The sequence below is a fragment of the Aulonocara stuartgranti genome, assembly GCF_965226115.1.
Source record: "Aulonocara stuartgranti genome assembly, chromosome: 9".
Classification (NCBI taxonomy): Eukaryota; Metazoa; Chordata; class Actinopteri; order Cichliformes; family Cichlidae; genus Aulonocara; species Aulonocara stuartgranti.
This window is the reverse complement of record NC_138960.1, coordinates 17094593-17114504: the sequence shown is the minus strand read 5'-3', so window position 1 is coordinate 17114504 and position 19912 is coordinate 17094593. Positions and strand designations below refer to the sequence as shown.

The 19912-nt window shown below is 40.6% G+C and overlaps 1 protein-coding gene across 1 annotated transcript; it reads right to left on the bottom strand.

Moving 5' to 3' along the window:
• Positions 1–7869: 7869 nt before the first annotated feature.
• On the bottom strand, positions 7870–19413 carry LOC309713665 (serine/threonine-protein kinase H1-like; the record flags this gene model as incomplete). The annotated part of the gene is made up of 3 exons (XM_082545458.1): positions 7870–8271; positions 17691–18399; positions 19133–19413. 3 exons carry the CDS (start codon positions 19411–19413, stop codon positions 7870–7872), a joined length of 1392 nt encoding a protein of 463 aa, XP_082401584.1.
• Between the last annotated feature and the right edge of the window lie 499 nt (positions 19414–19912).

Here is a 19912-nt window from a genome sequence, read left to right as displayed (position 1 = left end):
AGCGCAAGAGGGTGAGAGGCAGGGCTAACACATAAAGACACTCACATTAACACCTATGGGCAATTTAGAATTACTAGTTAATCTAATCAAATGTCTTTGGACTGTGGCAGGAAGCTGGAGTACTCAGAGAGAACAACAGTCCTAATCACCGCACCACCTTGCTGCCACCCCAGCAACCAGTGGTTGCAAATTGGCTGCAGACTGGTCTTTAGGGCTGTGTGGCTCGGGCCTTATTCACTTGACTTTGCATTGTCACCATGATACAATACATGTAGTGTCCTTTCCTTCCCGTGATGTTATCACGATTAAGGCTAAGTGCTTAAAAAATTGCATTACACAAACTAATGACATTGGCTACATCCCTCTTTTATGTGCAGTTTGCTAAAGCTAATAAGTGACATTACTAATGTAATTAAAAATGCATTAATTATACTGGTAATTTATACCCACCTGGTCTGAGGTGCAGCAGGACAGTCTGAGGCTGGAGCTGGGTCACTACTCTGTGCAAGCGTTTATGTCTTTGTTCTTTAGGATGAAAGGTGATCTTCTGGTTTTTCAGAAGGACAGTGGAACCTCTAGGGTCCTACAGGTGATCAAAAGGACAGCCCCTCTTTAGCAGGGCTCCAGCTGTGTCGCAGCGCTCCCATATGTGCTGACCCACTTCTAGAAAATTCTTTACACAGGTTTAAGTTAAGTTCAACGCCTTACATCAACACTGACTGCAAAAAGGGCAAAGTCAGTGCTGCAGTTAATGGAAGCAGTACAGAAAGGATGTGAATGTGTGTGTGTGTCTCTGTGTGTTTCTTTTAACTCAAAAAACAAAGCCCGTCATCTTTCAACAACATCATTAAAATGGAACACATATGATGTTCCATATTCAAAATTTGCTTACAGGGTTTACTGTTGTTATAAAACACACGCTTACATCACTGTTTGATACAACACAACATGCACACGACAACATATGATGTACTAAATATACAGTACTGTGCAAAAGTTTTGAACCACCCTCGAATAGTTTATATTTTTGCTTCCAAGGAGTCAGACATTCATGCAGTTGTTTTTAAAAGGCGTCTTGAGCTATAATTTTTCAGACTTTCTGAAGGTCTTGCTAAGTTTTCCTTTGGACAGTGGCTCCTTTTTCACTCATTTTCAGTTCAGTCCTTGTATCTGACCATTTTTAGAGGGATCTTTTTTAGTTGTTAAACCATTAAACACTGAGAGAAAGAGAGATAGGAAGAGATAACACAATTTAATAGACATAAAATAGTACTTTTGAACCAACAAGCTGATTCTATGAGCTGAAAAGATGCGATATTTTGGCATCGTGTGCAGTCTGCCCATAAAAAAATCAAAGAAACTGGAGAACTGGACAAATAGAGGACAGAAGAAGTGGCAGGCCTAAAAAAGCCATAGCTTCATCAGCTATCGCTATAGCTATAGCAAAATGAAGATTATATGAAAGTTGTGTTCTTCCGAAATAGGAAAAAGTGCAGCAAATACCTGACATAGCACCTGTGAGAGGCGCTTGAGTTTAATCTTGATCAGAAATGTTCTCAGTTGAAGGGTGGCTGTCGTGAAGCCATTTTTAAAAAAAATATTCACCTTCAAGTTCCTTAGATTGCACAGACTCTGTTTTTGCCTTCTATATTTTGCACCTATTTCCCAAGCAGCATATGAAGATATAAGGTGTGGCTTGAGACTTTTACACAGTACTGTAATTTAAGTTATTAAATATGTAATTACTTAATTTTATTAGGATTAATCAGTAATAGCATTCAATCTTAATACAAAATGCAAACTAGGACTTAACCCATCCACTGCTAACTTTTCAAGGTCTCCACTCAAATAAATTGGAGATTTCTATATCCACTAAGCATCTCTCTGTTAAAGGAACAGATCTGGAGTACTGAAAAACTTTTTGTGGACCAAAAATATACTTGGTGTTCAGTTAACAGTGAACCCGCCAAAAAAGAAGTCACAGCGTATTTCCGAGGCCATTCACCTCCTAAGTACACCAGGCACAATGTGGCCCTGCTGCCAGGCACTCTCCACAGCTCCTGACCCCTTGACTTTCACATTTGTGATGTGAATGGTCTGCAAGAGAACAGAAACTAGCAAGAGGCTCCAATATTCCATCATGTGAATGCACCGTACGCAGAAGAAAAGCAAACTTAGATTTTTATGCTCTGTACTGGATACATTTTGGAAGTCAAGGGATTAGCCGATCAGATTTTTCCTCTCTCTGTTTCTCATAGCACAAAATCACAAATTGTCAATGCACATTTTTCCTTGTCAGTCACCTAGCAACGCTTTTCTTACAACTTAAAAAACATTCTATAGTTTGTACTTGACCCATGTTAAAAATGCAGGCTTTGTGAATTACATTTCAAGTCAATATATGATCAGAATCACACTGCTGGCTGTTTGTCATCAGTTTAGTCACACTAAAAATCTGTATGCATCAATACCTCCTAAATTGTAGTCCATAAATAGATTATTTTTTTTAAAACTACAGAGGTATCTTAACTGTTTAAGCTAACTGAATCTCTATAAACTGATATCTGCTTATGAATACGCAGATAACTGTAGTCTAGCAAACAGGTGTTTTGTAGCACTTTCTGTTGATCAGTCACACCTGAGAACATTTTGTTGTGTGGATACAGGATGTCATGCCACTGACATATTCCCACCATGTAATAATAATTCAAAAGTTGAAAAACTAACACCGAAACCAATAAAAACTAAACTAAAACAAGAAAATCCACTCTGGAAACTAACTGAAATGGAACTGAAATAAACCCCCCAAACAAACAAACAAACAAGTCAGAATGCAATTTTAAAAAAAATTCAAACTCCCCTGCAGCCCTGAATTTGATATGCATAAGGAAATGGGTGGATAGATGGAAACAATGGCTGGTGGACAGAACAGGAAGTTTTGAAGCACACATATGTTTTTTTTAACTGGATACCCTGCTTATATGTTCAAGTATAGATGGTAAATAAAAGATGGACGCAAGCTTTAGGGTCAGAAAAGTGCCATAAACCTGGCTCCCAGATATTTGTCTGATCTCTTGCAGACTTATACCCCCCTCAGATCTCTTAGATCAAGTGATCTTTTGCTTTTAGCCGTACCAAGGTCGAGGCTGGTTCATAGAGGCGATCGAGCATTTGCAGTCGTAGCACCTAAGCTGTGGAATAATTTACCCCCATACATCAGACAGGCTCCTACTGTCAATCTTTTTAAATCTTATCTTAAAACACATTTTTGTTTACTGGCTTTTAATACAGCATGAGAGTTATTTGTTAATTCATATTTGGTGTTTGCTATCAATACTATAAGTTATTTTATTAGGTATGTTGTATTCTTGTACAGCACTTTGGTCAACGCTCCTGTTGTAATTAAATGTGCTATATAAATAAATAAACTAAAAACTTTAAACTATAACCTGCATTTTTGGCAATGGCCAGCAGGGCAGATACATTTGGTTGCAGAAAGGAAAAGGAAAATGACCTCTGAGTATTTTCCTGTTGAGTGTGTGGTCTTAATTATGAAAGTGAAAAAAAAAAAAGAGATAAAGGAAGGTATGCTTTAGGGTTACTTTTTTATTTAGAGCCACAACTATTTGGAAACAGTTGGACTTCACATGGTGGGCATACTGGTGGCTAGTAGAGTTTATGAGCCAAACAAAAAATACTGTTGCCCCCAAAGGATAAATCGGCTAACTAGCCGATTGGTTCCCTCATCCGTAGTGAGCTAATGCAGCGGTCCCCAACCACCGGTCCATGAGTCTTTTGGTACCGGACTGCGAGAGTGGAGGCTCAGGTGTGAAATGTATGTTTTTTATTGGTTTTTATCGTTATTTTGTTATTGTTTTTATCGTTAACTAGGTTTCCCTGGGTCTTTTCCCATGTGTTATGAATAAATCTTCTTTTTTTTGGTAGTGGTACTGGTTTTATTTTGTTGTATTTAGCCGCGACACTTTAAAGGACGACCCCTGAAAATACTGTCGGACATAAACTGGTCCATGGCGCAAAAAAAAAGGTTGGACCGCTGAGCTAATGTACCTGACTGTTTGCTGCAGCTTCATATTTAGCATTCAGACACACTAGAGGGGAGTCCATCCTCTCACAACTGTCTGCGAATGAGTAGTGATTACACAGACGAGAGAAATCCTGGATATCTTTCTGTGAAGGCAACTAACATAAGTGTATTTCCTAAAATTTGATTCAAACCCATTTGCTTTTATCATTGTGACACACTGCAAAAAAAAGGAGAAAAGAATAAAAATTGCCCCACAGAAGTGAACGCACGTCCACCTGCTGTCCCATCGCGTCTGGAGCTGCGCTGCATATAAAAGAGAGAGCGGCTCAGCCTGCAGCAGATGACAAGAGCAAATTTTGACTGGCAAACAACTGGTGGGATCCGGGCTACAATCTAAATGAGAATTTCTGAGCGGCAAGAATAATGAGACAGTTTACTTTCATTGCATCCTCAATGAGAAAAGTATTGACCCACCTTGTGTTCCTGTGGCTTTGCATCTGCAGTACAATAACAGGACAACAGCAAATAGGATGCTCATCTGGAAGAGAAAAAAAAAGTAATTTACTGGCTAAAATGTTGACCATTCTTTCCTCTCAAATCATTAAGGCAGAATGGAGTTGTAATTGCTGTTTAAGGAAAATAATCTCTGCACTGAGCAGCTTACAAAAGACTATGAATTTGACCTGTGGGTGTTTGGTTTATACAATAGAAATAAAAGGCACTTACCTTGACTGATTCTACTGTGTGTAGACAAACGTGAAGGAGAGTAGGGGTGCCTTCCCTCTGGGGGTGGGACCAGATGGTTTCTTTATACACATCCTGTGCAAAACACGAGCTGTGGGACTTTGCCACCTCTCCCTCCCTCTGTTATCCTCTTTCCTGTAGCAGCCACAAGTGGATCAACTGGCTTATGTTTCAGGGTCGTGAGCAGCAAATGATCTCTTCAAGTAAGGCCAAAGATAAAGAGAATAATTCCCCAGCTTTCTGCTGAGAAAAGCTGAAGAAAAGAAAAAGACACTTACTTGTCATACTTGTCCTCATATAGCACTGGGCCGGTGTTAGAGAGCACACGCTATCTCTTACAATCTTTGCAGAGCTCTGCTTTCTCGATTGTTTGGCCTTGCTGACCACAGCATGCGACTAAAGCCCCAAAAGATATTGACCCAGCAGCACACAAGCTAAATGAGTTTTGAGGACACAGTTCTTGCTCAAAATACAAAGGCTCAGGACTTTCCTCCACTTGCAAGAGGAGATATTTTAAACCTCAAATCCAATATGTTGAATTTGCAAGGTAGAGAAGTCAAAAAATAAGCTATGTGAACGATAACGGTAGCTTTATTTGCATGCAACTGGTGGGAATAATGAATAATAGTATGGTTTTATCTCGCGCAGCAATAGCTGACTGATCACATAGCATCACAAGCTAAAATAATAGGGAGATTTTCTGCAGAGCTCTATTAAAGACAGCAGTAAATATGTATAGAAATTTCCTCGAGATCAAGCGGCTCTCACTGCCCACTCTAAACCTACTATAACAGCAAAAACAATGGAATTAGTCAGTGTGCAAAAATGAGCTGGCCAATACAAAGACGTGACAGTTAGTTTGCTTTCCCGTCTTAAAGATAAAGGATTAAACAAAAAGACCACTTTCCACTATTGCTGACTTCGATTTGGTTTAATTCAATTCAAATTTCTTTATCAGCCCGTGAATGGAATTTTATTTGCAGAGTTTGAAACAGAAATCCATAACAAATCAGCTCATTCTCAAGCGTTCTGTCAAACTTTGCAAACAGTTCAGGGGAAAAAAAGGCAAAGAAAATGAAGTTTTCTCATAATATATGAAGCGATATGGTTCTAAGAGCAAAAAGTTACTGACTCATTTTAAAGCAAAATATAGAAAAGGCATCAAAGGACAGAGAAAGAAGACCACGCAGTGTTGGCTCAGGTCTTTTAAGGAGATTTTCTTTGCCCACCACCATCCTACTTGTATGCTGTTCTCTGTGTTTTTTTCCCTTTTACTTCCAACCGGCAGCTCTTCTGTTCTGCCCAAAGGGACATTGATCTCGGGTCACTGAGTATGGGCAGCCTTTGAGAGGCGAGTGTTAAGTGTCTGTGCTCCCTGCTGAAGAAATAATACACAGACCTCTTCCAAATTACATCATAGTGTACATTTTTACAGCTTGGTAAAGCATCTTCTTTGCTGTATTGGTGAGAATGGAGCTGGGTGGTTTTTCCAAGTTGAACTTGTATTTCAGTGGCAACCTTAAGGTCCATTTATTAGCACATTCTAAAGATTCCAGCTGCATCCCACGGCCATCTCTAAAGTTTCATTATCAAGAGCAAAAATGATGTGACCTTGAAGTTAATTTTGCCTGACTGGTGTTTGGCCAAGATAGTTCAAGCTGATACTAAACAGCTTGTAGTATTTGTCAGCCGAAGGCCACGAGAAGGGATTGAGAGCATAGCATGGAACATCTTAGCATTTTGTTAAAGATATTTAAAAAAGCTAACAGTGTTATGACATTTTTGACCATGTGAATAATATGAACAAATTGTGTTTTATTCTGTTACAAGAAACCACTGCCATTGGGGTGCGCCAGGGAGCCCACTGGTTGCCATTGTTTTGGCAGGGTGTGCGTGTCAAATCAAAGGATTTCACACTGAAACGATTAATGTGTTTTGCTTCACTAGTTAGTGGTTTGAGTGTTGTGGCTAATGTGTATATGTGCATCAGTGGTTTTGAAAATAATCTAGATTTTTTTTTTTTTACAACCATGGACTTGAATATTAAACTTTAATATACAAACTGTCTCGTCTCTCTTGTGCTGTCTTTTTATTGCGCTCTCTTACACTTACAACTCTTACAATTGTCAGAAACAGTTTGAATCCATAGACAGTCCAAGCATTAGTTTTAAAAGATTTAACAACAAAAGGAAAATCCACCAATATCTGGTGGATTTTCCTTTTGTTGTTAAATCTTTTAAAACGTAATGTCTGATAAATAACACTGGATTTCACTGGCAATTATATTTGGCATCACGCTTGCATTTTAATCCAGCCTTTCCACGCCTTTCCCCTCCTGTAACATATTTGCATTTCAATTTAAAACTTCTCACTGGAAAATAACACATATTCTTAAGAAGGCTCTTTGCTGTTGTTTACAGCTCACACAAAGTGTGCAGGAGAAGATGCAGCTCTTTATCCCAGGGCTTCGTTTTAACGTGATAGAGGCCTGCCACTGTATATATATGGGTTGTGCTTTCAGTGTTTCCACAGGACTGTGGGTGCTCCTATGTAGGAGGAATGAAAACAAAGGGAAAGACAAGAGCGCTGTCATACTTCCTTCTTTTTCCTCAAAATATGCTGTGTGGTGATGGGGGAGTTTAAATAATAAAAAAAAATAGATCAAAGAGGAAACAGCAATATTTTATCATCCTGGCTATGATTACCTCCCATTGCTCAAATGATAAATTTTTAGGTTTTTAGAATGAACCTCTTCACAGGCAGGTGATGTTGTGACTCATAATGATCTAAATGAGACCTTGAATCCATTAGTCTGAGCAGTGTGAATAACCAGGGGCTGGAGATTTTGTGGAGGTGGACAGCTCTGTCTCTGTATTGGCCAGAACCTCAGAATCAAAGGATATTCACCCACAAGAAACTAATGGAAGATGGAAATGAGCCTTTAGGGGAACCTGGGTTATTACTCTGGTAGAAAAACCTGACTTCAATCCAGAAAACTTTCTTGTCACAACACCTGTCCCAGGCACTTAGGCTCCCTGTGGTTCGTGAGCAGAGCTGGGGCAGCTGGTTCCATCCTTTCATTAGCCTTCTCGTGAATCTAATGCTTTAGTTGGATGATGCTGATGCTCCTTGTGCCCTCTGGCTCGAGGTTGTATGGCTCTCTGAGGCTGAATCAGTCCAGCTGCTCTTCCCTGCTGCTGCTGCTGCTTCGGCTTTGTCTCTGGTGGCATTAGCCTTCCCAGGCTGCTGGCATCAGTGGAGCTTGTGGTGCTGCTGCTGGGGCACCGGGAGGAGCTGCGTGATGCCCGCTGCCTGAGATTCTGCGAAATAGATCTATGGAGGTTCGTCATGGAGGAGTTGGCTGCCGTGGTGACCACCCAGGGGTGGCGGACGGCTTTTTCGGCAGTGAGGCGGGTGGCCGGGTCCAACACTAGCAGGTGCAGAATGAAGTCCTTAGCCAAGTTGGACACTGAAGGCCAAGGCTGTGGATAGAACAAGCAGACTATTAACACTCTCACCCAAGAAGATGACAATTCAGCCTACAAAACCCCTCACACACACACACAGACACCCACAGCGCTCTAATAGCTGGGTATCTAGAAGAGGCGCATGCACAGATTCCGAGCTGCTTCAAAGCGGGATGCAAGATTTCATTCTAACAAAGCAATAAAACTATGATCCCTGAGCTCTGCAGGCCTAACAAGCAGAACTAAACTCAAAAGAAAGCTAAATGTCACTGGGCAAAAGGAAGCAGCAGTCTTGGCTGAATGAATACAAAGACTGGGAGGTAGGACAGCTCTGCTGCATGTGTGGGATTTTTTTGGGTGCACAATAAAGGCAGCAAAGATGAGCTTCAGTGGAATCCATTGCAAATCATCCGCCTTGTCATGACCCAAGCTGACATTAAAGAGTGCTTTGAAATCGGCAAAGCCATCTTTGCAGGGTGAGAGAAGACATCAGAATCCTTATCATAATTCAAATTCATTAAATTATTCATCACAGCCTTGGTTCTTAGTCAGGGAATCAACTTTCTAGAGGCCTGCCTCGGGAAAGTGATGACCTTTGTGCTTCCATCAAATTTTAAATAAAAATATTATTGATACAGATTTTCAACTAGATTGATCTGGAATCAAAGCAAAAAGAAAAACAGGCAACTGGTTAATGTTGAATGGTCATAATCATTATCACAATTTTACAAAAATCCTTGATTACAAGTAAACTAAGAAAACATACATATAAATATATTCAAAACAATAAAAACTTGACATAATAAAGCAATACTGTAAGTAAAAATGACAACAAAAGGTCGCTGTGCTTGATGTGACCAAGAAGTTTCACATTTAAAAGAAATTAACTTCTCTAATTGTACAAATTTCAGATGGTTCCACTTGTCTGGCTTTTAGCAAATTAAATCCATTTTTTTTCTAATGTTGGCATTAAGAGACAGTTTTCATCTTAGAACCTGGTCCAGTGCAATACTGATTTATAGTTTCACATATATGTGAAGCCAGAGATTTGCCAAAACTCACTTATATGTTTTATTTAAAGCACAGTTTGTCATCCAGCCAAGCACATTTTTTTTATTTTTTAATGAGAGGATATTTTCAGTATGAGAGTTTTCAGTATGTGTCCTGCTGAAAGTAGTGATGTTTACTTCTAAAGGCAGCATTTAGATCTGAGTTTAAATAAATTTAGGATTGAATTGTAGGAGTACAGTACCACTTGGGCCACAAAAGGAACTATCGTCTATGAAAAAGTATTATTTAAAGATAGAGATGAATTGTAGTCCTTCTAAATTTTGACACTTTTAAAAAAATGGCAACTAAAAGAGGTCCTAAAACAGAACCCTGTGGTACACCTTTGTTAACACTTATGTAACTAGAGTAATTAGAAAACAAATTGCATGATTTTTCCATCAAATTTGGTGATTTCAATTATTACTGAGTAGTATTGAACACAATGAAAAGATCCCTTTCTTAATCTCTGTTCTCTATTTCCATATTCAGCACAGTGCGCTCAAATATTTCTGTGGCATGTTTGTCTGAGGACTGAAAAAGCTAAACGCAGTGAAATCAGAGTGTAAAACTCTCTGCTTCTTTGCTCAACCTTGCTCAGACTAAATCTCACTCTTTAGGGAGGTCTAGCTCTCCATTTTAATCCTGAAATACATTTCTCTCTCCTTTTTTTGTCTCTGGTGGAGTAATGACAATTAATCAAGCATGAAATTGACAATCGCGAGACTGTTGCCGGTGAGAGGAATTCAAAGAAGTGGGGGACTTTCTTATTCTCACAGTGTAGTGACTGGGGGTGGGGTGGGGAGTGTGAGTGTATAAGCACAGCACAGGGTGCTGAGCTGCCAGCAGAACGAGTCATAAAAAAAAGAAAAGATTCTCAGTCAAACTTTCTTCTCACACTGTTGTTATTTCACACCTGAGAGGCAGGCAGAGTGACACCGTTTGATTGAGCTCCCACGACTAACAAGTCTGACTTTCCCCTTTATCTGGCACTGGTGGTGATTTGGCGAGGCCTCTTATTACCTTGCCATGAAATACACACTTGATAGCAGCTGTGGCTAGCAGATGCCTTTTGTCCTTGATCTGAAATAACGGGAATACATACGTTTAGTGCCTGATGGCAATGTATGAGAAAAAAGCTGGAATTATGCAGTAAAAGTCTTTGATGCTGCTGTTGAGAGGTATCAAAAGTTTCCCTTCCTCCTGTACACTTAAAGAAGAAGAGACATAACTGAGTTGCCTCCTTGGAACCGAGCCTCCTTCAGGAAGTTTATCTCTCCCCCTTATTTTGAACATTTTTCACGTCAAAATACACAAAGGCTTTATTGCGTTTAGAGGAAGGGGGCGAGAGCTAGTGTTATACATCACTGCTGAGCTGAGAGCTAGCCAACGAGGGGAGAGAAAGAGAGAGGAGGGAGATGAGTGGAGTGCAGATACGGTATAAGCAGTGGAAAAACCTACAGGGCTTGGCTTATTGAGCAACATCTTGTTAGAGTGAATGAGAAGCTCCAGTGACTGTGTTTGCGCCACGCTACATCTTTACCTGACAAAGCTGTAATTGCAACAAATGAAGAAAACGCTAGAAGCTTGGATTGCGCTAATGTGATCAGGAGGATAACGCACTTTTGAGTAATGAGTGTTACCGGCTCAGCTCAGGCCCGCAACAAACAAAGGACAACCGGGTTCAATTTCCTGATCAGTTTATCTAATTGAACATGTAGTGGGGTGTGGACGTGTCAGGTGTCAGTGGTGCATGGTAAATGTTTGCAGGGTGCTGGACAGGGAGAAGCAGAAGATGCCCAGAGAGTGGACTAAAAGAGCAGGCGTTATACCCTTTGTTACTCTCACCTCTCAGGTGCAACCATCAAGGCTCCTGCTGGGAGTAAAAAGGGAGTAGCAGCAAGAGCAGATCACATGAAGCACTCCACGAGTGTCTGTCTCACAATTTACTGCAATCTGATTCACCTGGCAGCCTTCCCCGAGCAAGAAAGCCAAGGTAAATATGCTTCATCATAATAAGTCCAAATAGAGAAGGTGGCCTGTTGCTAATTCAGGTGAAAGTACCAGCTAACCCACAGTAATCAAAATATCAATACTCGGATGCAGGAGAGAGTGGGCTGTCATGTACAATATACTGTGGCCAAGTGGAGGCTGGGGCTGTTCACATGGTGCTCACTAGGGGGCAGACTGGCCTAACCATTACCCCATTTGGCCTCCTGCTTGGAGATGTAGACATTTGGGCTGGGTCAGGAAAGTGTGGCTTCCATAACACAGCGGCAGAATGCAGAGGAGGTTACCAGGCTACCTGGACAGAACTAATGCGAGGACTGCTGCTTTACATGCAAAAGACTGCCACACATTCACGCTCGCAGGCACACAAACAAAATACAGTCACACAGATGAGATGTCCCCGATTATGTGCAAAGGAAATTATTTGTCTTATACAGAGAGAAGGGACTAAGTGATAAGGCGTTCAAAGCCCTTGAGGCTACATCCGTTCCTTCTTCTGTCCTGCTTGTCCTCTGCCCCCTCCTCTTTTCCTCACTCGCATCCTCCCTCACTCCCGTGCCATCAACCCCCGGCTCCCCCTCTTCCTCACGCTCACTACTGAGCAAACACATCAGCGTGAGTTTGCACTACAGGTCCTCAGGCGAGGAGCTGCTGCACCTGTGAGTGGAGCGTGCATGGCACGTATGAATGTACCGTTTGTGTGTCTGCTGCTAGTGCAATAAAAGAAGGGGTGGGGGCTGCCGGTGAGACAAAGGGACTCAATTCGTGGGAAGGTGCCAGCGGCCTTCTGCATTTCCGATTCAGTCTCACCTTCGCCTCTCTCCTCAAACCTCCCCCATCCCACTCACATTTTCACGCAAAATTACACACATGCATGTGCCCAAAGTCCCCGTTCAGCCTGAATAAAAACAAAAGGTTGCTGATACATTTGGAAAAATGTTTGTAATTGCAGCCCCTGTGTATTAATTTACATAGTGAGGAAGAGGAGAAAAAACAGTTATGTCCATCTGTACCTGAAGTTAATCCTTTTTGCTACACTGCATCATTGAATACATATTTATACATGGTCTCCGATGACTGCAGTCTGCTGTAAATGCTTAAAAAAACCCATGTGTTAATGCATGTGGTTATACAGAAATATGCTAACTTACTTAACATGGCTTTGGGCTGGGTAGAGTGAAACTTTTAGGCTTAAAAGTAATAACTCATTCCTGTAACACTGTAAATGCAAACAGTACCCTCACTTATATTGAGTTATCTGCATTGAGTTTTTGCTTTAGAGTACAGCCTTGCATACTTGTTTGATTTAATAATTTGATCTGGTTTCATCGTCTGCACTGTTAATATTTAACTTTAAACCCTTAAGTTAGCAGCGCAGGGATTTTTGTTTCAGTAATTTTGCAGTCTTGTGGTGATTGAGATTCTTGTTTTGATTAGTGCTCCTGGTCAGTGGTGTTGTTAGGGTTTGTGGACCTGTTATTGCGCAGCGCATGGGGAACAGAAATGTAACAAAAGTGGGATTTTTTTAGTTCTCTTTTCTTTTTAAATGATAAAATTTGCTAAACCTAGGTTGTCCAAAGTGCATTTAATTCAAACTGAAATTCTTTTAGTTCATGTGAATTATCCTCATTAGTACTAAACACTCAAAATATTATTATTCACCCTTATTAAGCAGATACACATATTTTACGAGGCAGCAAGTCTACATAATTTTTATGCATTTATTTATTTATTTTTTGTAAAGCCCATTAAACAAATTTGTGTTGCCGTAACACTTCATAATGCAAAAGGGGCTGATACGCTGGATAGGTAACAAAAATCTAATAAATGTACCGGGCTTGCTCTAATACAGCACTGCAGGTTTTCAATAAATTAATAGCAGCGGGTATTTGGGTTTTAAACCATATCTAGATTTACCAGATGGTTTCCACTGTTTAATATTATCACTTGTTGTGTCAAATTGTACTAATTTACTGCATCTCTGCCATCTTGTTGAAGCAGAATGTGCACTGCCAGCAAATGTCTTCAAAGGCTGTCTTGCCATGCTGACTGCATCTGTGATCATACCAACTTTATTTTTACTCCTTTTTTTCCTATTGACCACAGAAATCGAGTTAATTATGTCTTCATTCCTTTCGACTGCTTTACTTTCAGTGTCTCGCTATGGCATTTGCTTTGTTTGCACTGTTACGCCATACTGGGACACTTGATTGGAACGAGCCATTGTTCATGTTATTGGCAACACCTGCTCTCCAGTCTCTGTGGAGGTGAAAATGCACAGATTGGATTGACATCCAATCACATTCACTTGTAACATCTCAAGTCAAGAAGATATCACTCCAGGCAAACCACCCCTGTCATTCAGTAGTAGTACGCCGTAAGACACTGAGGATCCAGTCAGTCAGTGTTCCCCTTCTTGCTGCGAAAAGCACATTTTTTGGGAAGGGGGCAAAGTCCAATAGTCACTTTGTTTAATTGGTGGACATATCATTCCAACTGATGCGCTTCAAGTCAAGTTTAGTATGTGAAAGAAATTCCTGAGGCACCCAAAGAGAGGAACCCTTCTTAATGACATGAGGAGCCCTTGTGATGACAGACGTCCACGTTTTGTGGGTACTTGTCAACCTTCACTACATTATTATCACAGCGTGCGCGCTTAACTGTGTTGTCACTCTGCTGGAGAGGGTGGATACTCGCACATGACAGAGAATAAGTGCCTTGTCAACATGGAAATGTGATTGATGGCTGATCTATCAAGCCCTGGACTGTTACTCAGCCATGTATGATGTCTTTATAATACGACCATATGAATTTACAGATTGATGCCTTGACTGCATCTCACTGAGATGTGAGAGACTGAGCGTACGGTTCTATAAATGTTGCTTTTAGCTTTAATGTCAAGACTTTTTCCTCACTAGCGTGGCCTACATATGTGCTATGTCAAAAACCACCGTGAAAAACATAAAATAAGCTCTTGCATGAAGTTTAGAAGGATTTTGCATTATTGTTCAGCTGGTGGTCAGTGCAGCGGTAAACACAGGGATAATAGTCCAGGGCCTATGTAAGGGAGCCTCTTGTATGCCAGACTAAAATGTCAGACTGCATCCCTAAGAATCGAGCCAGGCTTAAAGCCCAGTGAATAATCCAGCGTTGTGTGTAATCAGCGTGAAAGAACAAGCCCGAACTCACTACTGAGCTTGACTGAAAAGGCTTTTAAAAACACCCACTTCAGTTATATGATATAGGGAAGTGGGGAGAAAATCACGCAAGGCCCCATTTCCCACCATTTCAAAGCATTCTCAAAGAACCAAACCAAGCGAGGAACTCAAAGACATCACAACAAACTTTCACATTTTCTTTCATGTGCTTTGCAATATTGCAGAAGAAGACATGAAAACAAGGAGAGGTTCACCTTGTTACCACACCAGTACTGCAATGTGCTGAGCTGACTTTTTTTTCCTACTTATGTCAGGCAAGGATGGAAGGATGGTACCATTTCTGGTAGTTCTAAAAGCGCAGTGATTAAGGTATGAATTATTATTGTGTGGTGAGTAGATGTAATGACCATATGTGAAGAAATGTTTTGCATAATTTCAGAGCATGCACGTCATAAATAATGCCAGATTATACTATAGGGAGAAGACCAGATGTCAAAATGAAAATCAGGGATTTAGTTAAAACTACATTTTTTTCAATGATTATGCTGGAAGCAGATGCACTTCAGTGGGTGAGGCCACAGCTGGCCAAAAAGTTGAAAATGAACAAAGACGCATTTCTAATAGATGCTCAAGGTTACCTTGACAGTTTTCTCCAGCTTCCTTCTGTTTTCAAGATTAAGATTTAATGCCTTATGCCAAAACAAACTGGGTTTTTCCCTAACAAAAGTAAAGTTGGTATTTAAAAAGAGAGCGCAATGGCAAGATTGCTTGTAAGAGGTGGAAACTTGGAGATTTTTGCAACTGAGCCTCCTGCATATGCATTCCTGGCAGTTTCTTTCTCAAGGCATAAAATATAGAAAGAGGAATATTTAAATCAAGCATGAAAACTCATGCAGGTGCAGGATTATCATAGCCTGCACGATCAGATTTGAAGTGAAATAGCTGAAGAACTGAGAGAACAAAGGGATGACGACATGGACTTTGAACCCTATCTTGAAAACAATCGTGCCTCAGATAGAGATCAAACACAGTTTTCCCTAATAAAGTTTTATTACAGTCAAATTAAACTGTTAAAATTTCAGGACCATGGACAGCGCTCACAGTTTTCACCATAATCTCATGAGTTGTCCTCTAACACGACCTGCACGGATTGTCAGACACACACACACACACACACACACACACACACACACACACACACACACACACACACACACACACACACACACACACACAAGATTCCCCATGAAATCTGCAAAAAAATGCGTTGCACATGTTGACGGTAAAGAAATAAACTTTTGTTAATCAGGCATTTCCTGAAGTGATCTAAGTTGTTTTGATAGAAGAGCGCAACAGAACCAATGTCAAAAAATATTTGCACGGTTTGCAGTCCCACATTAGAGCCTGTCAGTTACTGAAGAATGTTTTCATTATAATGATTCTCTGCCACATTAGGCCTAGATTTAACATATACATGTATGACCTAAATTTAAATGCTTTTCTGGTTGCAATTAACAAGCTGTGCCTGTCCTGTTAGGAAATTACCTGCAGCTGAATCTCATCACTCAGTTTGTGATCATGGTCCAAACTGAATGGCTCCTGGGAGATTGGGCATGTTATATTGAAATAAACCGACTGTTTAGAAACCAGTGCAACATGTAGATCACAAATAAAAGTTACCACAGCACTATTTGGGAAGTATAAAAGAAGTATAAAACTTGATCATAATTTTGCATTCCATAAACCAAGCAATCACTGTGCTAGCAACAAGCTACAGCACGTTAACAGTTACTTTAAACAGACAGTTTCGCTGAGTTTTTGCTAGAGTTCAGCATATGAATACCACTCTCAGTGGGGGAAAAGTCACCTCACAATATAAAATGCAAAGAAAACACATTTAACTGTATAAAAATATGATTTCAGTATGGAATTATTTTAGCACTCTACCTAGTTAGCTGCTAAAAGGCTAATATTAGCTATGTGCTAGCAACCTATACTGGCTTGACCTAAGGCACTTCGAAACATATTGATGTTAATAATACTTTAGCTTTTAAATCATCCACATTCTACACCAACACAAGTGACATGGTTTAGGTTAATTTGGATACTTATCAGTAAGTCGGCCTACAGATTTTCAGGATCCTACTGTGTTAGGTTTTGTATTGTTGATTGTCATTTATGCTTAGAAATATTTAACCATATATGCTTAGAGGTGTATAATCATTTGTAGATTGAAAGAATGTCTCATCCTAGGAGGTCTGTAACAACTCTGAGTAGCATGAAGGGGGAGGGCGTTCACTCCTCTACAGAGTGTTCTGGCATAGATCACACACCTCCTAGGAGAGGTCGTATTTTCTCTTTGTTGATATATGTCATAGCAAACATATGTATATCTCTTTAAGTATAAGAGCCTTTTGTTCAGATGGACCCGCTAGACTCCTGGCACCAGCGTTTGGGGAGTCTTCACAGGGTCACATCTTGACCTCACACACACACACACACATACAACACACACACACACACATACACAGTATTCTTTGTTCACATGTATACCTATGTAAGATGTTATATGTTAATGACCCTATGCATATTCATGTAACCACAATAAAAGGAGTGCTATGGGGAACCTGGCTGAGAGTCTGACGGAGGTCAAGTGGGGGAACGACGCTTGACCCCAGGCAGGTCTCCCTCATGCATGAGTAACATGAAGAACTTTGCCTACTTCGGGTCTTGCTTGCTGTGTAATTATATTGTCCTCAACGTGCCAGCGAATAGGTTCAAGCTACAAACCTATCATACTGTTTTCCATTTTCACCTGGTCCTTACGGCTGATATCCACTTGTTTGTCATTAAAGGGTATGTTTTTCAGTTCAGCCTGTAAATTACATCTGTGGGCTACTTTTCCTGCTCATAGTGTCTCTAACAACATTTTGTGTATTTTTCATTTCATGATTAGCAGAAAAACATCAACAAACAGGCACATTTACCCACCAAAAAATTAATAAAAAGACAAAAATTCTTCTTGAATCTGCTGTGGGTCGCACTTAAATCCAATCTGTCTTCATATTTCCTTTATTCTGGTCAAAGAGTTTTAGCAGTAGCACAACGTGCTTATGGTGCAAAATTTTCTCATTTAGTTTATTAAATCCTCTAGAACCTCTATTTGCTATCCAAAATTACTTACTAAACATAACTGAACAAAAAGTCCAGTAAACTTACATTTCCACGGAAGCTATATTTTCCTCTCACAATGGATCTGTAGAGCCGTGTGCGGCTGTCATCCTCAAACGGCACAGTTCCACTCAGCAAAATGTAGGCAATTACCCCTAAAGCCCACATGTCCACTGCACAGGAATAGGGTCTCCTCAGCAACATTTCAGGAGCCATGTACTCAGGGGTTCCACAAGTGGTCCTCAAAGACCACGACTCTCCAGTTTCCTCGTTGCCTCGTTCAGAAATCTCACACCTGGTGAGTGTGCTGGCAAAAGCAGACAATCCAAAGTCGGTCACCAACAATCTGGAGTCTGCTCCGGGGTGGTAGTACAGAAGATTCTCAGGCTTCAAGTCTCTGTGGGTGATTCCCAGGCTGTGCAGGTATACCAATGCAGCCAGTATCATCTGGATGGCCTGGGTAGCATCTCGCTCAGTGAAGTGGCCCCTGCTGACAACACGGTCCAAAAGTTCCCCTCCTGTCGCCAGTTCCAGTACCATGTAAACACGCTGTGGAAACTGGAACACCTCAACCAGCTGAATGACATTAGCATGGCTCACCCTCTGCAGCACTGCTAGTTCAGAATCACACACCTCACGACCCTCTGGGGCCTCTACCTCCATCATTTTTATGGCAAAGGGCTGGCGAGTTGCCCTGTGCTCCACACGCACAACACGACTGAAGCTTCCACGACCAATCAGGGCTTTGATGTCATACCTGACAGGGCAGAAGGGGAATGGTGACTCATTACAGCATAACTATCTCATGATACACTGCTGCAAAGCACTAAATGTCTCTCCCTGCAGCTGCAGTCCTGATGTATGGGAATATATGTTTTGCACTATGCTATACAGCATGCAAAGTCGATCAAACCAATATGTATGATTCTGATTTAGATCGCCAATAAACAAGGCAATACTTTATGCAAGCTTTGAATTATGGGATGATGAGCAATACACATGTTTCCCCTTAAAAAGGAATCAGTTTTGTTCCTTTAATTGTTTCTAGGCCTTTATCTGACAAGTACAGGAAGGCGGTGTTTCCGGCATTAAAACCCCCAAGGATCTCAAATGACTGTCTACCATTATTGCAGGATGTTGGGTTGGAAAGAATGAGAAAGACGAATGTTAAAAGGCTCCTATGAGCACTGCAAATGCAGGCTTTTCCACTTATGTTTGGCTGTAAATTGCTATTGCCAAATAATGTACTGGCCTCAAGATTAGTGGATAAAAGCCAATCTATCAGTTGCCACTTTCCTGGATTTTGAGGGGCCTAAATTTCAACCATCCACCATGTTATATTTGATTCTTGATTTTTTTTTTCCAGTACAAGATTGGCAGATTTAAATATCATGGATGTACAAAATACAATTTCCAGCAAGCATAGCATGAAAAATACTGTCTGCTTTAAAAACTCTGAAGAAATAATTATTCAAACTGTGAACACTTACCGTGCTGTGACGCGTGGCTCAAACTTGTCCTTATACCTGGGAACCTTGTTCCATTCTTGTCTTTGTTTGATTTGCTGTTTGCTGCTTGGTCCTAGGTGAGGATTATCAACACTGGCAGAAAACCATGGATTTTTTTGCTTCTTCTTTTGTTTCTTTGGCTCATCATCATCCTCATGTCCTTTACTGAAAGCTACTAGTGACTGCACCACACTTACATAGCTTTTCTTAGATGCCTCAGGCAGCACCTTACTGTTCCCACAACCCATTTCTAAGACCAACATTTACTATGGAGCGAGCCGAGATTCCCCTTCATCTGCTGTGAACTGAAAGTGGCCTGAAAAAAAGAAAAAGAAAACCCAAACAAACCCAACTACCTGCTTGAGGTGTGTACACAGCAACAGTAAAGCTCCACCTTCCCACTAAGTTTGAATTTGTCAGGTGTGTGAAGTGATCCTTTCAGTCACTTGTGGTAAAAATGTCACGTAAACAGCAGTTGTTTTGAAGCTATTGTCACTCCTTGCAGATTGTTGCTATACTGCCACAGTAGCAGGAAAAGGAGTCAGGACTCCTGTCACTAGGCAACATAACACTGTAACCAAGAAAAAACAAAAAAGTGGAAAAAAAGAGAACAAATTCTTCTCCAAATTAAACATATAACTAAATAAATAGTCTTTCTACATGCAGATATGTGAGTGCCGGGAGTCAAATATTGCTGATGAGGCATTTCTTTTGATTTAAAATAAATTTAGCATGGGAGTCTAAGGAGATCCAGCCTCAGGT